The 26476-nt window shown below is 34.3% G+C and overlaps 2 protein-coding genes across 10 annotated transcripts; both read left to right on the forward strand.

Moving 5' to 3' along the window:
• Window positions 1-971: 971 nt before the first annotated feature.
• Window positions 972-9022, forward strand: LOC110794030 (cyclin-dependent kinase G-2). Of its 8 annotated transcripts, none has more exons than XR_008922101.1 (9): window positions 974-3401; window positions 3887-4022; window positions 4165-4253; window positions 4440-4551; window positions 4634-4740; window positions 4836-5194; window positions 5381-5452; window positions 6480-6562; window positions 7906-9022. XR_008922101.1 is itself a non-coding variant. In XM_056830336.1 (7 exons), the coding sequence occupies exons 2-7, from the start codon at window positions 1774-1776 to the stop codon at window positions 4933-4935; spliced, it is 2172 nt and encodes a 723-aa protein (XP_056686314.1). In that variant the 5' UTR covers window positions 974-1325; window positions 1641-1773; the 3' UTR covers window positions 4936-5337. The 8 variants fall into 8 exon arrangements, 3 of the variants coding, with proteins under 3 accessions (XP_056686314.1, XP_056686310.1, XP_021854667.2); XR_002534881.2 differs by having other exon boundaries at window positions 8418-9022; XR_002534883.2 differs by having other exon boundaries at window positions 4836-5005; window positions 5077-5194; window positions 6480-9022.
• An 823-nt stretch (window positions 9023-9845) lies between these two features.
• Window positions 9846-26268, forward strand: LOC110793006 (cilia- and flagella-associated protein 54). Of its 2 annotated transcripts, XM_056830347.1 has the most exons (4): window positions 9846-10538; window positions 10626-10687; window positions 11480-11529; window positions 25948-26268. In XM_056830347.1, exons 1-4 carry the CDS (start codon window positions 10091-10093, stop codon window positions 25964-25966), a joined length of 579 nt encoding a protein of 192 aa, XP_056686325.1. In that variant the 5' UTR covers window positions 9846-10090; the 3' UTR covers window positions 25967-26268. The 2 variants fall into 2 exon arrangements, with proteins under 2 accessions (XP_056686325.1, XP_056686321.1); XM_056830343.1 differs by having other exon boundaries at window positions 9846-10687.
• The last annotated feature ends 208 nt before the right edge of the window (window positions 26269-26476 follow it).

The raw sequence follows: 26476 nt of genomic DNA on the forward strand, positions 1-26476 counted from the left end.
ATCAAATAACTAGCAGTATTGCAACACTATCATTTGTCCAAAGGACAACAATGTTGCATTTAGATTGATCTAAGTGTTCACAATGTTAGAATAATGCATCTAGCTAAACCAAATACTCCCTTCGTTTTTAAATCATTTCATCAATTTGATCTCATTTACTATTCATATACTAATAACTTTTACTTGCACTTTGACTTGTTCACAATTCCTAGCTAAGACCAATACGACTAAGGTTAATGCTCTATAATCTTTTCCACTTTGTGATTAGCTCTAGAGGGTTGCTTATAGGAAATCACTTATTGGTAATCATTCAACATGATACTTTATTTTAAAGTCTAGATATACTATTCTTTACCCCAATAAAAATTATCATAAAAATTCAATATTTTTTGTCATTTTTGAGGAAAATATATCAAAATATTTCCATAAAATCTACGCTCATAAAAGATGAAGGAAATATAAAGTTGAGATTATTATGATAAAATTCGGGAATAATTATGGCAATCTAACTAGCTTTATACAAACTCGTGCAATACCAAAATTAAATAAGAACCAATCTAAGCAACTAAAGATGGTCGTGGGGCAGGCTTCGGGCCGAGCCCACGGGCCTAAACGGAGCGGGCCCAAGCTAGTCCCACTCTGCATCGTGCCGGGCCGAGCTGAAAAGTTCATAACAAGGCCCATACCCACGTGTTGTCGTGCCAGACCGAGTCAAACCGTCGTGCCTAAGTCTAATTAATTTTACTTAATTTAGCGTGCTTTGTTGTATCGTTCTTTTCTCAAAAAATGCAGCCCATACCCATCCCACGACTTCGTGCTTATGCTGGGCCGTTCTTTTTCGTGCCCGTATCGTGCCGGACTTATTTTCGTGCGAGGTCCGACTTGACCCATAACCATCTTTACAAGCAACCAGGGCAAAACACGAGCTTTAGCAAGTCAATAATTGAGCGGTTGGCTGGCAATCTCAGTTTCACAGAAGAAGAGTCGAGTTCGAGTCACACTTTGCGGTGACATCCTTCGCCTTCCTTTCTCCCTCGATATTTCCTATTCCTATCTTTCCCCCTTTTTCTTCCCGCACCATAATTTTCTCTTTCCTCGCCGCACTTTCTCTCTCCGCCGATAAGCCCTAATTTCCATCACTCTTTCACACCCTCTCTCCTCCGATTGCGAGAGGTTTGATGAACGTTTCTAGGGTTTCTACTTGCTGAATTTCAATTTGTAGATTAAACACAAACACAACCCCCTAACATTTTGCCAAATAATTTCAATTAATTGCTCGTCGAACGGGTTTTCAAGCTTCGGAGCTGACGAATTTGCCGCAAAAGGTCCGCTTTTGCTATTAATTGCTCGCTGCTTCTCTCTCTTTCATTGTGTTTTTTTTAGTGAGTTACGATTTATATTCTCAGATCTGCATGATTTGCGATTTTGTGTAATTTTTTTGTTTTAGGGTTTTGTTTTAGGAGTTTCAATTTTCTTATATTCGTCGGAAACAGAAAAAAAATAAAATTGTTTCTTGTTTTATCAGTCTTTGAATTGCTTATATTCTAAAGATATAGAATTAGGGTTATTGAGCATTGAGGTGTGATTTGAATTGATTTTCCGAGTTTGGGGATATCTTTGATTGAATTCATGGCTGCTAGAAGGCATGGGGGATACGACGAAATTGAATATAAGGACCGCAGCTCGGATAATGATACGTCAAGGCGAGATATAGCTTATACAAAGGGTGAATATGATAGAATTAGGAATGGTAATTCGATAAAGGATCGGGAGATGATAAGGAGTAGAGATACAGCTAGGGTTAGGCAGAGGGATATTAGGGAAAGGGAGCTTGCTAATGGTGGTGGTTACCGCTCATCTTCTAGTAGAAGTGATTCAGATGGAAGTGGGGGTGGTGGTAGTGGTGGTGGAGGGGGAGGGGGAGGAGGAGGAGGAGGAGGGCCAAGGAGATGTGGGAATTCAACCAGGATTGCAGACCGTGAGCCTGGTGAGTTGTCGAGTGAGGATGGGTCTGAGGGTGCTATCGAGTCAGAATCACGGTTCGTAAAGGATAATGATGTGTCAAAGATGGATAATGGGGTTCAGTCCTCTCCTATGGATACCAAGAAAAGAAAGTTTTCTCCTATAGTATGGGATAGAGATGACAAGGGAGCTAAAGATGCATCAAAAAGCAGAGTTCTGTTGACTTCCGCTTCCCTTCCTCCTCAACCTGTTCGGAAATCGTACCAGCAGTTACCTGCCACAATGCCTGTTGAGAACAAGGAGGTATCTCCTGTTAAAAGTGACGAGCCCCTTGAAGATTTAGAAGTTTCTCTTGTTGATGCCTCTATGGAACAGGATCGTTCAGAAGATATTGTATCTGGGTCTCCTGCAGGACAGCACGTTTCACCATCTCAGGAGAGACAGTGGGGGAATGGAGGAGAGGTTAAGCAGGTAGAAGATGAGGACTACATTCCCACTAGGCACATATCAGCCTCGAGGTGGGCAGGTGATGCTAATTCTCCTGCCGACGAAGGTGAAATTTATGATGATGAGATTATGCGAAAAAAGAGGAGAAAGATGCCTTCTTCTGAGTTTCTAGATACTAGGAGGAACAAGAAGTCATCTAGTCCAGAAGCCGGAGATGGTGCAAGAGATATTTCTGATGTAGCTAAGGGAAGATCATCAGATTCTGATGGAAGCATGCGAAGTAGACCTTCCAGTGGAGATCGTGGTCTCCGAAATGATGAGGACAGGGAGGATCATATGGAGGTGGATGATAGATATGATGACACTGACTCTAGCCTTAGCCCCAGAAGAGCTGATTCTGATTCCGATGATTATTCTAGTGAAACACCTGAACCTCCAGCTGCTCCTAAGAGAACTGTGAATATGCTTCAGGGTTGTAGAAGCGTGGACGAGTTCGAAAGACTGAATAAGATAGATGAAGGAACCTATGGTGTAGTTTACAGAGCTAGAGATAAGAAGACTGGAGAAATTGTAGCTTTGAAAAAGGTAAAGATGGAGAAGGAAAGGGAAGGCTTTCCATTGACTTCTCTGAGGGAAATTAACATTCTTTTATCATTGCACCACCCGTCAATTGTTGATGTCAAGGAAGTAGTAGTTGGAAGCAACCTTGATAGTATCTTTATGGTAATGGAATACATGGAGCATGATCTTAAAGCGCTTATGGAGACCATGAAACAGCCATTTAGTCAGAGTGAAGTTAAATGCCTCATGCTTCAGTTATTAGATGGTATAAAGTATCTTCATGATAATTGGGTCCTTCATCGTGATTTAAAGACATCAAATTTGCTTATGAACAACCAGGGTGAGTTGAAGATATGTGACTTTGGATTGGCTCGTCAATATGGGAGTCCGTTGAAGCCATATACTCATTTGGTTGTCACACTTTGGTACAGGTGAGCAGAAATTCCACTTCTTGTATGTAAGTACTAATATCTGTCAACTCGGTGTAGCCTTTTTATTTATTTTGGCGGAGTATCTCTTTTTCATGCTCTTTTTTTTTGGGTGGAGGCTACTTTTACATTTCCCTCCCTTTTCGAATCTATCAACTTAAGTGAACTTTTTACTAAAACATATATGTTGGTATATGCTTTTCCAGTGATATGCATTTGGATGCTTTTAAATATGACTTACACCTGATTATCTTGTTCCCTGTCCTCTATCATAGTGTTTCGATACAGTACAATTTATAGCGTCATGCTTTCAACTGTTACTTCTTGGTTGTATTTATTCTGAGATTTTTTCTAGCAAACTTGTGTGCAGTTTGTCATTCGCAGTTAAGTAGTTTTTCAAAGTTTGAGGTTTAGATCTTCCATGACAATTGCCCTTGGATATATATGAGGGTTAGATCTCAAATATGCTTTTTTTGTTTCTTTTGCAGGTCACCAGAGCTTCTGTTGGGCGCAAAAGAGTATTCAACAGCGATTGATATGTGGTCACTTGGATGCATTATGGCTGAGCTGTTGTCGAAGGAGCCTCTTTTTAATGGCAAAACAGAATTCGATCAGCTTGACAAGGTACATCCATTTGTTGAAAAGTATGTACTTCAGAATTTGATCTGCTTATAAGTTAGATGTTTGTAGAATGTTAGCTAGGGATGTTAGTTGTTTCATTTTTATGTAGTTGGTGATTTTTTTTCCTGTCTTTTCTTTTACACAGATATTCAGGATTCTTGGCACACCAAATGAGACAATCTGGCGTGGTTTTTCCAAGTTGCCTGGCGTGAAGGTCAATTTTGTGAAGCACCAGTAAGTTTTTCGTAAACTACCTTTAAGCTTTGTATATATTTGCATCGGTTTTCTTATTCTTTGCGCTCTTTTCCCAGGCGTCCAGCTTTGGGTGATTCTGCTCTGGCTTTCTGGCCTCATTGGTACACTTATTGTAACAAGGGTACATACTTTTGTAATGATTAACTATTCGACTGCCTTTTTCAGGTACAACCAGTTGCGCAAGAAATTTCCAGCTACATCATTTACAGGGTCCCCCGTCCTCTCAGATGCTGGATTTGACTTGCTTAACAGTCTTCTAACTTATGATCCTGAAAAGGTATGTGCTTCATTGTGGAAAACATTATGCTCTTGCTTGGTTGCCGTAATTATTCCTCATTGTAGTTGTCTAATGGCTGCAGCGTATCACTGCTGATGCTGCCTTAAAACATGAATGGTTTCGTGAAGTTCCTCTACCCAAGTCTAAGGAGTTCATGCCTACATTTCCTGCTCAACATGCGCAAGACAGGTATCTTAATTCCAAAAATTTATAGTTCATCTTGACTGCTGTTCTTTGGCTGTTATTGTAGTGTTACTCTTTTCTAATGCTTATGGGATTTGCAGGCGCGTGCGCAGGGTTCTGAAAAGCCCTGATCCTTTGGAAGAGCAGCGAAGAAAGGAGTTGCAGCATCCAGAATTGGGGACTGGGGGCTTATTTGGGTAGTAACCTAGGCCCTAGTGAAGACTTTTGCGCTCCATGATTTTGTCATTGCCAACAAATGGACATGCATGAGGTGAGAGATGGATTCAACACAACTTGCTAAAAAAGGCTTGTGAGACTGTCATTCATGCTGTTTTTTAGCAGGCATGTCTGATGAAAGGAATGGAGGAATATATTTTTTTGCCTATGCCACAAGATCTGTAGCAGTCAAATATATTTTCCAGCTTTGGTGATAGGGTGCATCATAACAGTCCATCACAAGGTGTGGCATAATGGCTTTTCTTTTTAGAAAAAAATGAGATTCAGCTGAATCATGTGTATGTAAAGTATTCCAATTTGGAACATTGTAAACAATTCTCTTAGAATCTGGTTTTGAATACCAAACTACTATGGATTTGTCTCAAATATCTTATTCTGCATGATTTAATTTTGGAATTGTGTTTGCAAGAGATGGTTGGTGTAAAGCGGAGGAGACGTTCTTTGATTTTCATTGACGACCACTTTACAAATTAGAGAAGAGGTAATGTGCTATCTAGTACCTGTGATTTTAACTGGGGCCTGAGGTCTGTTGTGCTTCGTGTGTGGGTACTTCCTGCTAAAGCACGTTTGTTATCAATTGCACATAGGAATACTGGTGTACGTTATTTGGGGGTTAATTTATTCATCTATATCTGGGGGTCTCATGCTGTTTTCTCTTCTGAGGATTTATTTGTTTTGCAGCTATATGTTGACTGAAAGGTAGAAGGTATTTGAGGGGATCACTCATGTAGTCATGTGTATGTTAGTGGGTGCAGTAAGCTTACCAGAACTCATTAGTATCTACTTGTGTAACCTGTAGTCTGGATTATCATTTTGACCCTATACAAAGCTTAAAGACTCCCTACCATAAAATAACTGACATGAATAATAACCAGACTTTTTGTTCACTTCTTTTATGGTTGATTTAGGAATTTCCAGCACTGTTATTGTGTGCAATTGTTTTTGGTATACTAAATTGTTGTATGTTGTGAGGATTAGGAACATAATGTCTGCTGTAATGAGTCAGCTGAAGCTAATGCATCTAGTGAATGTCATCAAAACAATTCTAGCTGTAGGTGATGGATATTGATAAATGCATAAAGCTGGTCTTGGAGGTCTGGTTTTTTTAAAATGTCAATGTTGGTTTGAATTTTATTTGTATAGATACAGGTATCGTGAATGTTAGAAGTTGGTTCATGTGGTTCTTTGTAGCAGAAGTTATTATGTGCTCTAAAGTTAGAGACTTGTTGTTTATAAGTACTACATAGTGATTAAGATATGTTCCTGCAAGTTTTTATTAGCCGAGGTAGTCCGTACCTTTAATTATCAAAGTTCTATTTTAGCTCCGTGTTGCCAGTGTCCTGCATTTTTTTACTTTATTTTCCTGTTAGTATAGTATATTAATTCTATAAACTAAATGAAGTTGGTCTTGAAGGTCTGGGTTTTTTTCCCCATCAATTTGTGGCCAAATAATATAAATTCATGATGATAGCTCCTGAATTTTTATGACTTTGCGAATGTCACTGCAGTACTAAAGCCAGCAGGTTGAGGAGGTAGAATATCCAATTGTATTTTGGTTCTTCACAAAATGTATAGCTCCAGCCCATTAGAGGTACCTTACAACTCTCATGTTTCCATTTACATTTCCCTCATGGTAACATTTGTTTAGCTTCTTCTTTGGAGATAGTGCTTTAAAAGTATCAATGCTGGTGAGTGATGAGGTTACTTTGAGATTAGTTTTTGAGAAAATGATGATTACTTAGTTATTAGTATCTTCTGACTGAATTAGAAGAATTTCTGTAAGTCGGTTGTTCTTTGGATTTGCCTTAAATCAAGCATGAAAACTATAGAATTCCATGTGTTAATAAATGTGGGTCGTTATTGTTAGCAGTATGCTGCTGATTGTGTAGTTGTGTACTATTACTGGATTTGCCTTCAATCAAGCATGAAAAACTACAGAATTCCATGTGTGAACAAATATGGTTCATAAATGTTAGCAGTATGCTGCTGATTGTGTACTTGTGTGAATAGCTGCCAACGGATGTGACGACTCCTTGCCTGTATGAAAGTGTGAAACTTCTTTTTGACATGTAAATGCTGATATGAATTAGAAATTTGGGATGATTGTTATTCTTTCTGTCTTGTTTGTGGTGATGCAGTAAGACATACATCAGTTAGTTAATTTTATGTGTCATCGAGTGAATCCTGTATACCTTTGATGTTGCTACTATATTTCCGGCATCAATGTTAGAAGCAAGCATGGGTTGAGCCAGGTTTAGTCTAGTATTAATAGATTGTTACTTTCTGGTTGAAATGTATGTTCCTTACATTTTTATTACAATTTTACGAACCCATAAGAGGAAAAAGAACCAATAGATGTCAAAGAAAACCTATGACCCAAATAACTTGAGATTTTCCTTGCTCACCATCAGTTTCCTGTTTTTGCTAGGATCCCATGACTTTTGTGCTTGCCTTAAATTCAGTTCAATATTGTGATTTTATTTATTTATTTTGGTCTATATTTGCAATTACCTAGTCAATTAAATCCCATATGTCCTGTTTTCATGCTAAACATAAAATTGTTCCTCAATTCAAAGTGTCGTTGACTCACTGGACTGTTAAGTAGGATGGTCTTTTGTGTAATAACTCCTCCCTCGCTTTATTTAAGAACTGAACAAGGGTTCCTCTGGTGTTAATTAATTGATTATGCTTGTGTTCTCCCTTGGCTTAATTGCTCGATCATCTGCTGGAGGCCCTTTATTTCTTCACAAGTTCTGGACTTCTGGTTCTCTATCTTCTGTTTTAGTGAGAACTCACACGACCCTCTTTCTACGGTTTCTTCATAATTACATACATTTTGTTGTCCTTCCTAAAAAGTTCAGTAAATTATATTTATCCAAGGTATGTATGTGTTATTATGTATTATCTCCTTTTTTCTTCTTTTTCTTCTTCTAGGTATTTTCCTTCAATTATGTCTGATTATGTGAGATCTCAATGTTTCGTTTGCCTTGGTGGTGTACTTCCTTCTCCCTTTTTGACGATTTGTTATTCGTTGGGTTTTATTTGTGTGTGCTGCGTGTGTTGCGGAACGTTATGCATCGCACCCGCATGTCTTGCACTGGTAGGGGCCTGTCATTTTTCACCTGATGGACTTTTAGTTACTACTGTGTATGGTACAAGTCTTTGTTGCTAATAGGGTATTTATAATAGTTTTGTGTTCTTAAATTTTTGAATGTTTCGTTAATAAAGTTGGATTTCTGGTGACCTTGTTGGTAGTTTAGGACTGCTAGGGCCTGATGGTTGTTTGTTGGAATTGTATTATGTTAAAAATACTTTGTAATAGTTCAGTCTGGTTCTTCTTTGATTACTGCGGAGTCGAGTACTCCGTAGTTACTTGTTGTGAATGGTTCTTTTTAATTACCTTGGGATGTTGCACCGGAATCTTAACGATGTGCTATGGACTAAAGATGGATGTGGGCCGGGCCGGGCCGGCACAAGACCCGAACTAACCCGACACGAAAAGCATGACCCGGAACATGCACAAAGTTGTGGGCTGTGGATCAGGCCTGGGTTGCATGTTTTGGAAAAAGCACAACAGGGCACGACACGGCTCAACTTGACACGACAAAGTATGCTAAATTTAGTAGAATTAGGCTGAGACACAACGTCGTGGCCTGGCCTGGCCTGGCATAGCCCATGGCTCCTGTTTTGAATTTTTCAGCCTGACCTGGTATGATGCAGAGTGGGCCTGGCTTGGGCCGCCCCGTTTAGGCCACAACATGTGAAATCGACCTGCCCAGCCCGGTCAGGCCCACGGCCAGTATTGACCTTGGTGACAACTCCGTCATTGAATCTTGTTTCTTTTGAATGTTCTACTTAATTTTTTTATATATAATCTGCGAACTCGGATGCTTAGCCATTTTTTAAGGACCACGGTGATGATTCGATGAACATCCATCTTCGCCATATTATGAAATTATGTAGTACTTAGCTTCAATGTTTATAGGGGTAAATGTAATAATCCCGTGTTTCGTTTGAATTGATCTATCGGTAATATAAACACTTTTGATTACTGTGTTCTTTGTACAAACATTGATTACTTTTGACGTACGATTTGAATTTGGAAAACACTATCAATCGTACTAATTACTTCGATTTAAAATGAAACGGGTTGGAGTTGGATTTTGGTCCTAACCACTCGGTTGCTTACAAGGACAAGAAGTACAAAAATTTGTAAAACAACTACAAGCAGTTGAATTTCAAATTTACTGACAGGTGAGATTATGATTTTGGGCAAAATTAAGAAAAGGGGAGTAATGACTGGAATCTAGGAGGGCTTTTGGGGGGAATAGGGAGTGCAATGAAAACGACAATACATAAGAAATATAGGGAAACATAGTAGTCGATCGGGTTAATTCGGATTGGTTATTTTTGGGATCGGGTTTACAAATGTTTGTTTATGACTCGGAACTTTCGAGTTCAGGTTAAGAAATTTAAAACTCGTATTGTATTTTACGAAGTACGAAATATGTGTACAAATTAACAATTTGTTTTACCACAAGCTTATATTTAGTGAAAGTCTACCATAAAATAACTTATAATTTAAATCAAAATAATATTATACCCAGTAATAGTAATAACGTGTTTACTATGCTCAGAATTCATTTATTTCTATAAAATACTACTATTCTCAATAGATTGGGTTAAAAACAAGTTTGGGTGGGTTTTGACACATTACTTATGGATTGTTTTGGATTTAGATAAAATCGATTTACGGGTCGGGTTAGATCGATTTTTTGACATGTGTGCTAATTGATTTTAGGATGTATGCGAGCCTTCTCCAACCATATTGCTCCACTGACTGATCCAACCCCTTGCATTAAATAAAGGCAAGTATAAAACTTGTTTTTTCTTATCCAAAATTTCCCTTTTGTCTTATCAAATTTGGGCATTATAAAATGAAGAAAAAAATAAGGGACATACTAGTCATTTCCATCGATCTCCAAAAAATTCGACCTACAAAATTGCGCCCTGCCCTTCTTCGATTCAAAACCCTTCTTCATTTTTCACTTTCTCTCATTCTAAACCTTCAAAAGCCTTCTTCATCTCCCGCTCTTATCATCTCACTTCCTTTCTTTCAATGGCGATGACAAGAAGAGCGGCTGCTGCGGCTGATTATGCTGCAGCTGTTGCTGCTGTTGACGCCGATGATTATTCTGCTACTGTTGCTCCTGCTGATTATGCTGGTGCTGCTGATTGTGTTGTTGTTGCTGCTGATTATGCTGCAGCTGTTGCTGTTGTTGTTGCTGCTGATTATGCTACAGCTGTTGTTGTTGTTGCTGCTGCTGATTATGCTGCAGCTGTTGCTGCTGTTGACGCCGCTGATTATGATGCTGCTGTTGCTGCTGCTGATTATGCTGGTGCTGCTGATTGTGCTGTTGCTGCTGGTGATTATGCTGTTGTTGCTGGTGCTGCTGATTATGCTGGTGCTGTTGATTGTGCTGTTGCTGCTGCTGATTATGCTGCAGCTGTTGCTGCTGTTGACGCCGCTGATTATGATGTTGCTGTTGCTGCTGCTGATTATGCTGGTGCTGCTGATTGTGCTGTTGCTGGTGCTGCTGATTGTGCTGTTGTTGTTGCTGCTGCTGATTATCCTGCTGTTGTTGATGGTGCAGATAGCTCGAATTCGTCAGCACTTCCTTCCATGGATCGTCTCAGAGATGAACTTTCATGTGCAGTAAGTGAGCTCAATTTAGTTTTACCATCTTCTTCATATTCAAATACCCCTCAACTCCCCCAAATGGCGTAAACTTGTATTCAACCACTTTAGTTATCTGTAAATAATAATCCCGCTTCGGACAATACGTAAAATAAAAACATAAATCAAACTACGCTTAATTAACCAATGAATAAAAACAAATTTAAGGGAAATTCGATTACTTAACTCAGATGATTCGGTAAGAAAAATTAATGTATGAAATTAAAAATCTCAGACCTGATCAAAAGGCTGGCCGGGCTGAGGATATCAAATCTGCCATTGCGTCGGGCCAGCCCAAGTTTCGGGCCAAATTTTTGTGTGCCCACAACCCTCTATTTCATGCCAAAAATAGTGGTTTTCGGGCTACTTTCAGGCCGGGCGAAATTTATAATTAAATTGTTATTTTACGTTGCCTAAAGGCCATAAACTTGTTTAAAAAAAATCCGGCTGGGACCGAAAATTGAGGGCCGGAATATTCTATCCAAAATCTGATAATTTTCTGGCAGGGCGCATGTTAATCAACTCTAAAAAGCCGTAGGACAGTAGAAATCTTAGAAGCTTGCCTTAGCGATTAGGAGACTGCTTCGTCTTAATTCAAACAGGCTAACAACGCTCAAAATTAAACTAAGTAAGGTACAATTACCTGAATTTCGAATTGAGTGATGAGATTGATGTGATTTGAGAGAGACATAATTTATGCCTACTTATATAATTGAGTTTTTTTTTTTGTTAATGTATTTGATTAAATGGGGTTATTTTTTATGTTTCCAGATTTGCTGGGACATCTGCTATGAACCAAGCACAACTCCATGCGGGCACAAGTAAGCTTCGAAGTGTTTTGTTTTAGACGGTAAATTTCAAAAAAGTAAAATGCATGTTTTGTGTGGGACACCTTATATTTTTCGTCATTTGAAGATTAATTTTTTTTTTTTTTTTTGACATATGCTTAATTTTACATAGATTAAAAAGTTTACACACTAAACAAAGTATTAGGGTCTTTATAGACCATTACACATACTACAAAACAAACTAAATGCATAGGCAGCTCTTCTCCGTTGGACCCTTGATTGTTGACTTGGCTTTGTTTACAACGCCAGACCACACATAGCGTGACAAAACCTTTTTTAGTGACTTCCTTGAAGATTGATTTGTTGGGGAGGTAAACTATTGGAGGCGACCTTAAGAACCTGTAAAACTTGACATACAAGGAAAGAAGTAGAAGAGTAGTAACGACACGAGCCGGTTGCAAAGGGCCTGAGATTTGCTCACAAGCTATAAGAATCACCAAAAGTGACTCGGAAAGCATGCTATGAACCCCTGTAGAACGGGGAGCAGCGTTAAAATAAAAGTTTTTGAAAGCGATAAACAAAGTCATCGCTAACCTAAACTGACAATTAACAATAGTTATTCTCAACAACGAACAGACAACCATGACCAATGAATACCAAAAACCCCTTCCACACAGACCTTCTTCCCTCAACTTACATCCCAACACCTCTCCTCCACATAATGACTTCCAATCTGTGAAGGAGGAAACAACCTCTATTATCACTGCCTCCAACAACCTATTAACTAATCCCAACTTTCCTCCATCAATCTTCCAACAAAGGCTATCCCACATAGGACACCCTAATACAACCCGCACAACCAAAAACATGTGTTTAACAACAAATGCAACAACCTTATATAGGAACTCATCCAACGAAAATAAAGAGAACCAACACACTACAACCCACCAAAACCAACATGAACTAAAGATAAACAAACACAATAACGAATCAACCCCATCGAAAAACAAGCAAAACATGGAGAAAGCCACGCACACCCCTAAACCAATTAGGGACAACTAGGATTTCAAGAAAAACGACTACAACTAATACCAAAACAACCTAAATCTTTACCTTTACCGTCAAGATCGGGTTACTCCGACACCTCAAGACGGCGGCGACAAGGTTAAATCCGGTAAAATAGTCAATCCAAAATCAGATCTAACAAGCCTCTAAACTAGCAAAATCCTAACCCAAACAAGAAACCCTAACCCTAAACTTTTACCTTTACCGGCGAGATTATCGTCGGCGGCGCTTGGGTTAGCCTTGGTGATAGGACGCCGAGGTTGTGAACTTTAATCTGATCAATAACTCCTTATTTGAACACATCAACTCCACACTCGAACACGACAGAGATGACTAATTTTGAACAAGAAATCCGGCGAGATCGACGAACTAAGAGGATGGGAAAACCGCGAGACGGTGGCGGCTTGGTTCCTCTTTCACTTCTCGGCCGGAAAACTACAAGATCTCCAAGATTAACTCACTAGGAACGGTGAAGCGCTAAAATTAGCAGGCTCGCCGGCGACCTGAGCGAGCAGAGGTGCTCCGGCCACCAACGAGCTTGCTAAGGGCGGCGGCGGCGGCTAGGGTTTGAGTTTTTGGGAGAAGGGGTTTTTAGAGAGAGAAGCGGTTTTTTCATAAGCTATCTAAATTCTCCCGTCATTTGAAGATTGGCGGTAGAGAAAGTGCTTATTTCCCGCTAGTTTGAGAGTTTTAAAGAATAAAGTATTTATTCACTTCGATAATATTAGCGTTTACCTTAGCAATTAGCATAGACAAACAAAATTAAACTCCTTTTTAAGAGATAGATTATAAAAGCTAATTGTAATACATTCCGTTTACCCTGTTCGAACCAAATGCCCCATACGTTATCTCATTCACCTTTCCTTCGGTAATCATACTCACTTAATACTCGCCTCATTTACCTCATTATTTGATCACTTAACTCCTACCCACCCCAATCATTCCCCTTCTCGAGAGGCCGAGAACAAAATAAAATTCATCCATGCTCCATCACCCACTTGTGTAAACCCACCCCTGGATTCAACTTTCTTTTTTTTTGGTAAAAGAGTTTTGGTTTGTAAAACTATGTTCTGACGTCTTCGATAATCCAGTTGCCTGATTCGATTAATTTAGTAAATAAATAAACATTATAATATGTATGTTAGTAGTAAAAAAATATAGATATGTTCATAATCAATTAGATGAAAGATAAGCGATGCGCGCGGGTCTAATCTAAAATCCATTCTAGCTCTGTTACCTGCAGCGGATACATTTTTAACCCCATCACCTACCAAACTTTCCTTCATTCCCACCCACTTGGAGAGGATGCGCGGGGGATCTCCCAAAAAATTGTCCTTGCTAACAACCTGACATCCCTATATTCGGCAAATAAGTCATTTTGCCTTTACCTAAATTTTGAATATATTGACATAACTTTATTTTTAAAATTAATTGTATCGGCTATAATAATATTGATAGAATATTAAAAGTGACAATGCATAATTAAGATTGGGTGAGTGTTCTAAGTGCAAATTTAAACTCGTCCCATAAGGTGGGGACATGTTATCCTTATACCTGCTCACCAGCATCGCATCTATATTAAGATTGAGTGAGTGTTCTAAGTGCAGGAAAAAAAATTTATTTTTGAATTTAAAAATAAAGTGTAGGCTAGCCCTTCATAAAAAAGTATAGGGCCAGGGGCCGCATTTTGTTAGTTAACATGAAGCCTAAAATATATTTGAGACAACCTTGTTAAATATGTTAAACATGAAGCCTAAATTTTTTATACATATCCGTATTTGTTATATATATGACACAAATTTTTAAATAGTGACAGTATTATAATAATTGAGTTGATGGTAAAAGTTCAACTATTATAAGATTTTCTATACTCCGTATTAGTTATCACAAATTGCATTCAGTGGATTACGATGTAAAAATATATTACCCACCAAATGATCAAATAAAGGCAAAGAAAAATAATTCTTCCTCCGTTCCGGAAATACCGCGCCATTTTTTTACACTATTCACACTACGACTTTGGCCATTTTTTGTGATTCGTATATAAGGAAATTTTAGTCATGTGTGGTCATGTAAGATTCATATCGATATATATTTTCTAAATATTATTTTTTTATAATTTTTACTTTCACACGATTTGAGATATTAAGAGTCAAAGTAATGGTTAGAGGAGTAAAAGTCAACCATGGTGCGATATTCCCGGAACGGAGGAAGTATAAAAATTAAACGAAAAAATTATTGAAAATTTTTTCCCATTAAAAAGATTCAGGAATTACAAAATGAAATGATAAAAGATGTTAAAATACTTTCATTCATGTTTTAGAGAAATCATTGTCATATAGTTGTGAATATTTTGATATTGACGTATATTCAGTATAATTTTTTTAGTCAATTATCTTGATGTATTGAGTATATTCAAAGCATGTTCATTTAGTACTTAGTAGTATGTTTAAATTAAATTTACCCCGTCAACATAAATATATCTATTACTTTATAATAAAACAGACACCATGAATAACACATGTCACTTCCTAGTACAATTTTTAAGACAATTAGGGATGTCAACTTTTGGTCTACGTGTTAGTGCAGTTTTTAAGACAATGGGGTTATGATGTTAGTCAACCATCATACTTCCTCCATTTTTTATAATTGCACCATCTTGGTTTTGGCACTATTCACATATTCTTATATAGTTATTTTTTGTAATTTATAGGTGAGGAAAAATATATTCATGTGGGATCTTGTTAGATTCGTCTCAAAATATACTTTCAAATTATCAAATTTTTATAATTTTTTCAAATATATAATGAGAGATATTAGTGGTTAATATAGTGCATTGACAAGCGTGAAATCTCAGATGGTGCAATTAAAAAAAAATGGAGGAAGTATTATTTAATGTTTATGTACAGACTAAGTGCAGTAATCGAATGTTTATATACATATAAATATTACTCCCTCAATTCCTAAATGATATTCCTGTTTCTATAAATGTCGTTCCTAAATGATCTTCTTGTTTCTATTTTTGGACATGACTTTTTACCATAAATTTTCCCACCATCCCTTATTTAATTCATTCACATTTCCCCATTCACCCACCCAACCCCACTTTTATGATTTTTTATTACTTTAATACAAATATATTCTCTCTCCTTCATTTCTTTATTCCTTTCCTTCATTTATTTATTACTTTCTCTTATACCCAATCATTACTCTTACACCCAATAATTACAAGATTCTATTTTCTTATTTTCCACCCCAAACTCCAAATAGGAAGATCATTTAGGGATGGAGGAAGTAAAAACTTCCTAGTGCAGTTTACAACTTCCTATATACTACAACTATTAAAACTTAATATTTCCGGGAAGTGTGTCAAATATAAGGTTTTAAATAATATATCTTAATGTTAAATATGGTGTGTATAAATATCTCAATTTGATTGTTAACCGGTGATCGATGAATCAGTTATATTTGTTAACTGACAATTTATTCTACATACTATGTATGTTAAACCTAGAATAACAGTCAAATGGCGGTTAAAAGATTAGGGCCAACGTATAAAAGGTAAACTCAAGGTTAGTGCATAAGCTAAATAGATTATACGATAGTTATTGTTATAAGTGATTATTTTCTATGATATAAATTGACTGTTATAAACCGTATAAATTTCAAATATTTATCCTGATATATGCGATGTATGATTGAATTAGATTATGCGTAGAATTTGATTATATATACATATATAGGAAATCCTCTATATAAGTTAGTAAAAATATTGCTAATAAAAATATTGATGAATCTTTTAACTTTTTATGTATTTTTCCATATTAGTTTTTGTTACCATAAAATACAGTAAGTTGAACAATATTACGTGATATTATTGTGTTGTAAAATATTTGTTGCTTAATTTTATTTTATAACTTTATTTTTAATATTAAAAGAGAGGCCAATCAATGAGTGACAAATGTCATCACCACATTGATTTCCTCTCTTTTAGTATATTATACTAGTATAATACCCGTGCGATGCACGATTTTTATAATCTATGCATAAGTTTGTATGAAATCTGTTAGAAAATTATCACCAAAATAGAGTTTACGTTTATTCTCCAAATTAAAATTAGTTAGTGATAAATTTATCATTGCTCATTCGGTGTCTTATTTATCAAACCAATTAAAACAAATAAGAGTACATAGATAAAATTGGTTTCATTATCATTCACCATTTGTGTCAATCATAAAGTTATCTCATCCACTTTTTACTTCGATAGTATTACCCACTTAATATTCGCGCAACCGCCCAATCAACCTCATCACCAGATCTCTTAACACTTACCTACACCATTTAATTTATTAATCTAAAGATGACTTTTAGGAGAGTTGGGGCCTGGGCACCCGTACCTGCCTATAGTTCTCATACCCATTCCTTCCATCCACAATAGGAACGGTACCCACCCCTCTCAATCCCCGTCTCGATAGGTACAAAATAAAATTCATACCCTCTTCATCACCACCCTTGCATGTATCTACACCCGGCTCAAACCCACACCTAGGCTCAACTTTGATAAGAGAGTTTTGAATTTTACAATTCTATTCTAGATTATTTGACAATTAGTTTGTCTGATTAGAGTACGGAGTAATTATATTGAGTAAATAAACAAAAAATTATAATGTATAAGTAAGTAGTAAATTTTATTTAATATATTCATAATCAATTAGATAAAGGATTAGAGACGCATGCGGGTCCAATCTAAAATGCATTCTCACCACGTCACCCGCGGCGTATACATTTTTGACCCCCATCACCCACTAAACTTTCCTCCATCCCCACCCACTTGGGTGTGGATCCACGGGGGGATCTTCAAAAAATCTGCCTCACTGACAAACTGACATCCTTATATTCGATAAACATTTCACTTTTTCTTTTAACTAACTTTCAAATATGTTCACATAAGTTTATTAAGATTTACGAAGTATTAAAAATTGATTGTATTAGCTATAATATTGATAAAAAATATATTTAAAAGTGACATAGAAACTTGGATTGGGTGAGTGTTCTCATTTCCAATCAATTAAAACTTACCCAATCACCAAGGTGGGTACATGTTATCCTTATACCCATCTACCAACAAAAAATCTCTATTTATTAGTCAACATTAGTCAATCATCTTCGTTTATCTTCGTCGTCAGCGCAATCTAAAATCCAACGCATCATCATAAGTGTGATGCACCATTTACATATATAAATTTAATTTTGCACAAAATTTTAATATGACATTGCAATCATTTACATTAAGATATAAAAAATATTTTTTTTTATTGCAAACATATTCATAATAAGGAAAGTTAATCATCTAGATCTTATGATTTCGGAAATAATTAATTACGATACATTAATCAAATTTTCTATCAATATGCCCTTAAGACTTCAAAAATATGAGCAGATAAATTATTATTGGTGCTTTTATAAAAGTATTACGATAATGAGAATGTGGAAAAATTTGTTTTTGATATTTAAGATTAAGTATAGGTTACGGTCCTTCATATAAAAGTATGTGGCTAGGGTCTCATTTTCTCATTGGGCCTATAAAATATTTGAAGCAACCTTGTTAAATATATTAAATCAAGAGTTATCGTTTGTTATGCATACCCTTATTCAATATTTGTAGACTTGATAAACATGGGCCCGGCCTGGCCAGATTTTTTGGCACGTTTTCCTGGCCCGGACAGGCCCGCAAGTTTGAATTTTTTGAACGGGTTTTGGGCAACATAAAACTACAATTTTTAGTTATAAGTTTTTCCAACCTGAAAATGGCCCAAAAGCCCGGTATTTTAGGCACGAAATAGCGGGTTTGGGCACAAATTTTTGGCCCGAATCTTGGCCCCGCCCGACCCGACATACCCGGCTGATTTTTTTATCCCTCGGCCCTGCCCGAGTGCCCGCCATTTGAACAGGTCTAATTATATGACAAAAATTGTTAAAAGGTTGATAGTATTATAATAATTTAATTGATAGTACATGTTCAACTATTATAAGATTTTCTATGTCGATCGGTTATCAGAAATAAAATGCAAAGATTTTTCTTTGGATTACAAACAATACACGATCAAAGATAAATGTTCATTATACATTATTCACATCCATTATACGTAGTGTGACACAAATCCAAACAAAACATGATACTCGATTATTTTCGATATAAGAGAGGAAAATCAGAGAGGGACATTTTTCATCACCACGTTAATTTGCCGCTCTTTTATTATAATATGGAGTACTCCCTCCATTCTAGAATCTTAGTCCTATTTAGAATCTTGTCACTATTCAAAATTGAAAAAAATCATGTAATTTATTTCCAATTCGTATTTCAACACATATTCATGTGAGATTTTGTTTTGTTCCTCTCAATATTTTGTTTAACAATATCAAATTTTTATACTTTTTTAACATACGTATTTGGAGATATTTATGTTTAAATATTGAGTTGAAATGGGTGAAAAAGTCATGAGAGGACTACTATTTAAAAACAGAGGGAGTATATAGATATATATTTAAATTAAGAAATTATTGACATTCGTAAATAAATACTTCGTAGTATGATCGATTATTACCATATATAATTAGAAAATTTTAAGTAAAACATATACGAATTATATTAATTACTAGTGGCTATTTGCACGCGTTGCGCGCGGTGTGGCTGGAAATTTTGAATTTGACACCAATGGTGTTCTAGCACCCTATGAGTATATGACATAGTAGTATTAATTAATTTATTGTGTTTTCATGCCGTCTTATAAAAGTTGACTTATTAATTAGCATACAATTTATATTGTACAAAAACATTATAATTTACTATAGATTACATTGACAATTTTTAAGCATAAGTTCTTGTCAAAAAGATAATACTTGTTCAAAAGATCAATGGTGGATTTCATCTCCACCTCTTTCCTAAGGCTATTTATCAACTTGTATGTTCTTGTTTTATCATCTTCTTCAAATTTAATGATTTCCGAATACCTTTTATTTTTATTTATTTTTTGACATTTTAAGGTTTTGGAGTACGAATTTTGCTTCAGCCAATTATCATGTTGATTAATGTTGATTTTTTTGACAAATGATTGAATTAATTGTAGTTACTTATTGTAATTGAAAATTTTCTCATTGTTATTATTGCTATATGCTGATTGTGAAATTAGTTGCTATTCTAAGTTGGTCCATTGAAATAGAGAAATAGGAATAGTAACTTGATCTCTCACTTTTAAAAGAGTAGATAAATTATTGAATTAATTATAGTTGCTTATTGAAATTGAAAATATGCTAATAGTTATTATTGTTATATGTTGGTAGTGAAAGTAGTTGATATTCTAAGTTGGTCCATTGAAATAGAAAAAGTTACTATTCATAAGGAAGATCTCCCACTTTTTAAAGTGTAGAGATTACACAATAGAATAGTAGATACATTAGATTACGCAAGTTTTACTCATTTTAAGAAAGTTACATAATTTTGTTTAAAGTAGTGAAATATTACTATCAACGACGCTGATAATTATTGAAATTATTCTCTAAATATACTACATATAAAATAGTAGAATCAATGGCGGCTATATTTATCGAATTTAGTTGTTTAAATATTATAGAGTATTATAGTAATTTTTTATACACTCTTATAATCTTATTCATACTTGATTGTTTCTCTTATTTATTTGTATTTTAATTATGTAAGTACAAATCAGTAAACTACTCTTAAATTTTTATAAAAATCCTACTACGTACTTCATATAATGGATTAATTTTTCGTAGTATAATGTTCTCTTATATTTTTCTAAAACAGACAACAGAAATGACACGTGTCACCTCCTAGTGTAAAATGTTTCCACCAAATTTTGACAAATTTGTCTATAAAACGTTCGTGATATATAAATAGGAAATTGTTATTAAATTAATAAATAAAGAGTGTATGCTTTTGTAAGATAAAAATTCACGAATTTTTAATGGTGCTAGAAATTAAAACATTAGTAGATACATATTACATGCCTAAGAAAAATGCCAATATATATTTTAAAAAAGTAAGTTATTCTATAGACCTAGATATATATTTCATTTCAATTATGTTTTACCTTATTTAGCTAGCTTGATATACCGGGAATGATTAAGTACGTGTTGATTTATTTTGATGAAATAATATGTTTATGGTTTATTTAATTGTGTCAAAATAAGGTCTTGGAAACTAAGTAATCGGACTTTTCTTGGAGCCTAAGATCGACGAAGCAACCAACGCAGCCATGCGATGCACGATTTATAATCTAAACATAAATTTATATGAAATCTCGTAGATAATTATCATCAAAATAAAACTTATAGCTATCCTCAAAATTAGAATTAATGATGAATAAATTTTTTATATTTCATTTGGTGCCATATTTATTAAAACCGTTAAAACAAATAAGGGTACATAAAAAAAAAAAAAAAATCTTTCTCATTCATCTCTTGTGTCAAGCAAAAACTTAATTATCTCATTCACCATTCACTTTGATAGTAATACCCAGTTAATACTCACACAGTCGCCCCCATTAACTTTATTACCCGGCCACTTAACAGTAACACATAACAACACCATTTACTTTATTTTTCAGTTAGAGATGACTTTGAGGCGAGGCGAGGTCTGCACACCGAACCCGCCTACAATTCTCATCTCCATCCCCCTCCATCCATGATAGGAACAATACCCACAATTCTCAATCCCCACCTCGAGAGGTACAAAGTAAAATTTATCCCTGCTTCATGACTCCCCCCCCCCCCCCCCCCCCCCCGGTGTATCCAGTACCGCCATAGATTGTGATTTTTTTGGGTAAGGTAGGTTTGAATTTTAAAACTTATTCTAGAGTTTTTGACAATCATTTGTCTGATTAGAGTAATTGAGTAAATAAATAAAACATTATAATATGTAAGCTAGTGGTAATTTTTTTTTTATATATATTCATAATCAATTAGATGAAAGATTAGCAACGCATGCAGGTCCAGTCTAAAATTCATCCTCTTCCCGCCACTACTTTCGATAAATAACTCACTTGGGGGCGGATGCACGGGGTTCTCCCAAAAAACCTGCCCGTTGACAGTCTGACATCAATATATTCGATAAATATCCACTTTTTCTTTCAACTAACTTTTAAATATATGGAAAAAATATTACGATAATGAGAATGTGGCATTTTTTTTTGATATTTAAGATTAAGTATAGGGTAGGGCCCGTTATAAAAAAGATATGGCTATGGGTCTCATTTGTTAATTAAAATTGGGCATATAAAATGTTTGAGACAACCTTGTAAAATATAATAAATCAAGAGTGTAGGTTTCTTATTCATATCCGTATTCATTATATGACGCTAATTCTTAGAAATATGATAGTATTATAATAATTTAATTGATAGTATATGTTCAACTATTATAAGATTTTCTATATCGATTATCAGAAAGTGCATGCAAAGATTCATTGGATGATTAATAATATATCATTAAAGGTAAACATTCGTTATACATATCCGCGTCGAGTATATGAATAATTTCTAAACAAAATTAAATTGATACCGCGTCTAGTAGTTTACAATTAGTCATTATTTATGTTATAAGCTAAAGAGACAAATCATATAGCGACATTTGTCATCTACACATTGATTTGACTTTCTTTTGGTATAGTACAAAATATATAAATATAGATACAGATATAGTTTGTCATCTCCACAAACTTTAGTATAGAGTATAAACATTTGTAGGTAGAATAAGTAAATAAGTACTTAGTGGTATAATCGATTATTATGACCCATTCTTAAGAACATGAGTAATCATCTAATACTTAAACATCTCCACGAAATTATTGGTCATAAGTAAATAAGTACTTCGTAGTATAATTGATTATTACCATAATTTATTAGTACTACGTATAAAGATGTTAAAAATTCACCGAAATATAATTCAATTGTTTAGCCAAAAAAATTTGGTTGAGCTTTTTAAGTAGAGAGGACCATGTGTTAGTTGCGTATTGATTTTCTTGTTTACTACTTCTTTCATGTTTTTTGATAAACTAATTTTATTTTAACAATTTTTAATAAGTAATAACTGTTAATATCTTAAACTATCAAATAAGTAAACATTATTTTTAAAACATGACAACATTGTGCAAGTATTTAGACTAATACAAAAAAATGTTACCGGGTACTTCATACATGACTATGTTCATCATAAAGTATTAATAATCACCAAAAAAACATAAGAAGTAGAGCGATGTGTGAATAAAATAAACAGTACAAAAATCAAAGAGTTGCATCTAAAAAATTGAGGAATTAAGTTGTAGAGTAGTATAGTAGTAGATATATTAGATTACGCAAGTTTTGTTCATTATATTTAAGTAAGTTACATATTTGTAAAAAAATAGTAAAATATTGCTATCAATGACGGTGACAATATAGAATGTAGTTGCTACATATAATACGTATAAAATCGTACAACCAATGGCGGTTATAATTATCGAGTTTAGTTGTTAAAATAATTTATAGTACTATAGTAATTTTTTTATACACTCTTAATCATATATACTTGATTGATTTTCAAATTTATTTTTATTTTAATTATCTAATATCAGTAGATTACTTTTAAATTTTTATAAAAATTCTAATACGTACTCCGTATAATGGATTAATTTTTTTATAAAAAGATAATCTTATATTGGTCATACTTGTTACCGAATTATAGAAAATATAATTTGCAAAATATTTCCCGTGTGTAGATTTTTTTGTAAGGAAAATAGAATCATCTTTGTATATGTACTCCGTATAAGAGAGGCAAATCAAAGACCGACATTTTTCAGCTCCACATTGATTTCCTCTCTTAATAGAATAATAGAAAACATGGTAATATTATGTAAGTATTTAGACAAAGTCAACAAAATGTTACGGAGTACCGAGTATATAACTATGTTCATCATACAATATTAAAATTCATCAAAAAATAGAAAAAGTAAAGCAATGTGTGAATATAAAAGCTAATGTAAAAATCAAAGAGTTGTATCTAAAAAATCGAGAAATTACGTAGTAGAGTAGATGCATTAGATTACGCAAATTTTGCTCATGTTTAAGGAAATCACATACTTTTTTTTAAAGTAGTTTTTTTTTAAATAGTAAAATGTTACTATCATATTAATGGCAGTGATCAATAATTATCGAATTTAGTTGCTGAAGTATAATACGTCTGACATATAAAACAGTACAATCATTGGCGGCTATAATTATCGAATTTAGTTGTTAAAATTTTACTGAGTACTACAGTAACTTTTTTTATACACTCTTATTCATATTGCATTGATTTTCTAATTTATTTGTATTCTAATATATTATGTAAGTACAAATCGGTAGATTACCGTAAACATTTTTTTTATAAATATCCTACTATGTACTCCGTATAATGGTTTAATTGTTTTTTAAAAATATCATCATATTGATTATATTTGTTAACAAAATATAGAAAAGATTTTTCAAAATATTCCGTATGTATGGAATGACATTTTTTTAAGGAAAATAGAATCAAATACTTTATAAGGTGAAAGTTAACAAAATAATTTTTTTGTTTATTTTTTTTTCACATTTTTCATCACCACATTGATTTTCTCTCTTTTAGTATAATATATAGATAGATGTTCGAATTTGTGAGGGAGTAAAATTGTATTTATAGGTTTCGGAAATCCCACATGGGCTAGGTTTTGGGTTTTCTCTTTTGTGCTTTTATTAAAAATAATATGGGCTTGCTTAAATGTTTGGACTTGAACTTGGAATTGAACTGGACTAGAATATTTTAAAATTCGATTTCTTTTCTAAAAATTCAATTAAATTCAGTTTAAGTCATTCAATAAGAAAATGGTTAAAGTCCGTAAATAATTTTGAATGTTGGAATGATCGTTGTTAGTCTTATTTTCATTTCTCCCAAACAAGATGTAGTTCAGGCTTTTAGATCTTCTTCTCCTCGCTAATGGCGGTTAAATAATCCACACATATATAAACATGCAACAATCAAAAACATAAAACAAGCTTTTACCGGTGGAGGATGAAGCAGAGATTTACGATGGAGTTAGGGCACAGTTTCCCTTTTCATTCGGAAAAAAATATCTAATGATGTAATTTAAAATAGAGGGCAAATTAGGAAGAATAAAATTTTAATGATATTGATTTATTCTGCATTTAGGAGAAATTGTATCTGCATTTAGCACCCCATTCATATTAGCTAAAATCTGCCTCTTCAAATACGGAGTAATGATATGATCAATTTCCTCTAGGCACCACTTGCCACGTTTAATTAAAAATTTAGTAAAATCATGTTTTTACTTGCTAAAATTATAAAAAATTATTTACGGAGTAATGTACAAAAAATAAAGTACATGAAAAAAAGAAGAAGTCAGAAGTGAAAAAGAAGGAAGCATGTAGTGTTATTAAATATTTATTAAAAACATGTTTTTACTTGCTAAAATTATATAAAATTATTTACGGAGTAATAATTTACAAGAAATAAAGTACATGAAAAAAAGAGAAGTCAGAAGTGAAAGAGAAGGAAGCATTAGAAGAAAATAAAATAAACTAATGATGTCGTAAGAGTTGGGTAACCTACTGGATTATCGGAATTTAACAATAAAAAATATTTGATTGGAGTTGTGCATGAATTGAAGTACTGATTTAGATGTGTTTTGTCTAGATTGTTTGATTGCTATTTATTTCATAATCAATGTTAATCATCCAATAATAGTCTAGTTTGAACAATTGGTTTTGGATTTTTAGTGGTGTTTCTAAGGAGGGAGTGGACGAGTGGTAGAACTTAGAAGTAGATAGTACAAAAGTGATTTTTTTTTTTTTTTTTTTTATAGTTTATCCCCATACGTTTCTGAACGACTTGCTCTTTGGTGCCACAAATGGAGCTGACCAAATAATGGTTAGTTTGTTGCTTAGTTTCCGAGATTTGAATGGGTTGTGATATGTGTATAGCAATTTAGCACACATTTTGGAGGAAATGTTAGACTGTTTCTGAGAAGATAGTTTACTTAGAATATCCATTGGTCAATATTTTTAGCTGATGACCGTGTAATTAACTAGTGTTGCACTCTTTATCCTGTTGTAATCTAAAGATGTAAAATCAGGACCAATTTGACATGGGTCAGTTGCTATTTTCTCTTACAGCCACAGGGCATCAACTAATCAGATTGATGGACTTTTATGGTTTTGTCACTATTGTTTTTATGGTCCGATTTGTTGGAAGTCTTTTTACGAATAATATCTGTACCTACAGCTTTATTTACTCTTGCAGTCTTGCTAACATCCTAAAAAAGAATGTTCTTATGCTTCTTGATTGATTATGCAGGCTGATGTTACTATGTTAGATGAAACCGAAGGAAGAATAAATGTTAGTTACTTGGCTCGAGTTGCTTAGGGTTGATGTTAGATGAAACGGAAGCCAGAATGCGAGCCAGGGATTAAGATCCAACTAAAAGGCATAGTTGATGGACAATTTTGAGGTTCAGTAACCAATAAATGTACTACCATTTTGTTTGTTCTATGTATCAATAAACTCATGTTTTCTTCTTTGAATGTATCAATAAGCTCATGTTTTCTTCTTTGGATGTATCAATAAGCTCATGTTTTGTTTTCTTCTTTGGATCTATGAATAAGCTTTTTACTTCAATCTACTTAAACTATATTCGGGGGATATTTTAGTTGTCAATTATCATCAATTGAATCAGAGGTAGTTGAACTGTGGCATTCTATTGCCAAATATCTCAGAAGTTACATGTTACCAAAAACTGGTCTCATGTCTATATAACTTCAGGTGGAACATATTGACTCAGAGAGTCTTGAAATTCAAGGGGCTTCGGCGAAATTAGAAGTCCTAA

This window comes from Spinacia oleracea, chromosome 1, assembly GCF_020520425.1.
Source record: "Spinacia oleracea cultivar Varoflay chromosome 1, BTI_SOV_V1, whole genome shotgun sequence".
Classification (NCBI taxonomy): domain Eukaryota; kingdom Viridiplantae; phylum Streptophyta; class Magnoliopsida; order Caryophyllales; family Amaranthaceae; genus Spinacia; species Spinacia oleracea.

What these genes read in the sequence shown, in the direction of transcription:
- LOC110793006 (XM_056830343.1), top strand. Translation starts at nt 10,091, where the DNA reads ATGGCGATGACAAGAAGAGCGGCTGCTGCGGCTGATTATGCTGCAGCT. An exon ending in GAGATGAACTTTCATGTGCA is followed by an intron (nt 10,688 to 11,479) that starts GTAAGTGAGCTC and finishes TTATGTTTCCAG; the next exon opens with ATTTGCTGGGACATCTGCTA.
- LOC110794030 (XM_021998975.2), top strand. Translation starts at nt 1,630, where the DNA reads ATGGCTGCTAGAAGGCATGGGGGATACGACGAAATTGAATATAAGGAC. An exon ending in AATTCGATCAGCTTGACAAG is followed by an intron (nt 4,023 to 4,164) that starts GTACATCCATTT and finishes TCTTTTACACAG; the next exon opens with ATATTCAGGATTCTTGGCAC. An exon ending in TAACTTATGATCCTGAAAAG is followed by an intron (nt 4,552 to 4,633) that starts GTATGTGCTTCA and finishes TAATGGCTGCAG; the next exon opens with CGTATCACTGCTGATGCTGC.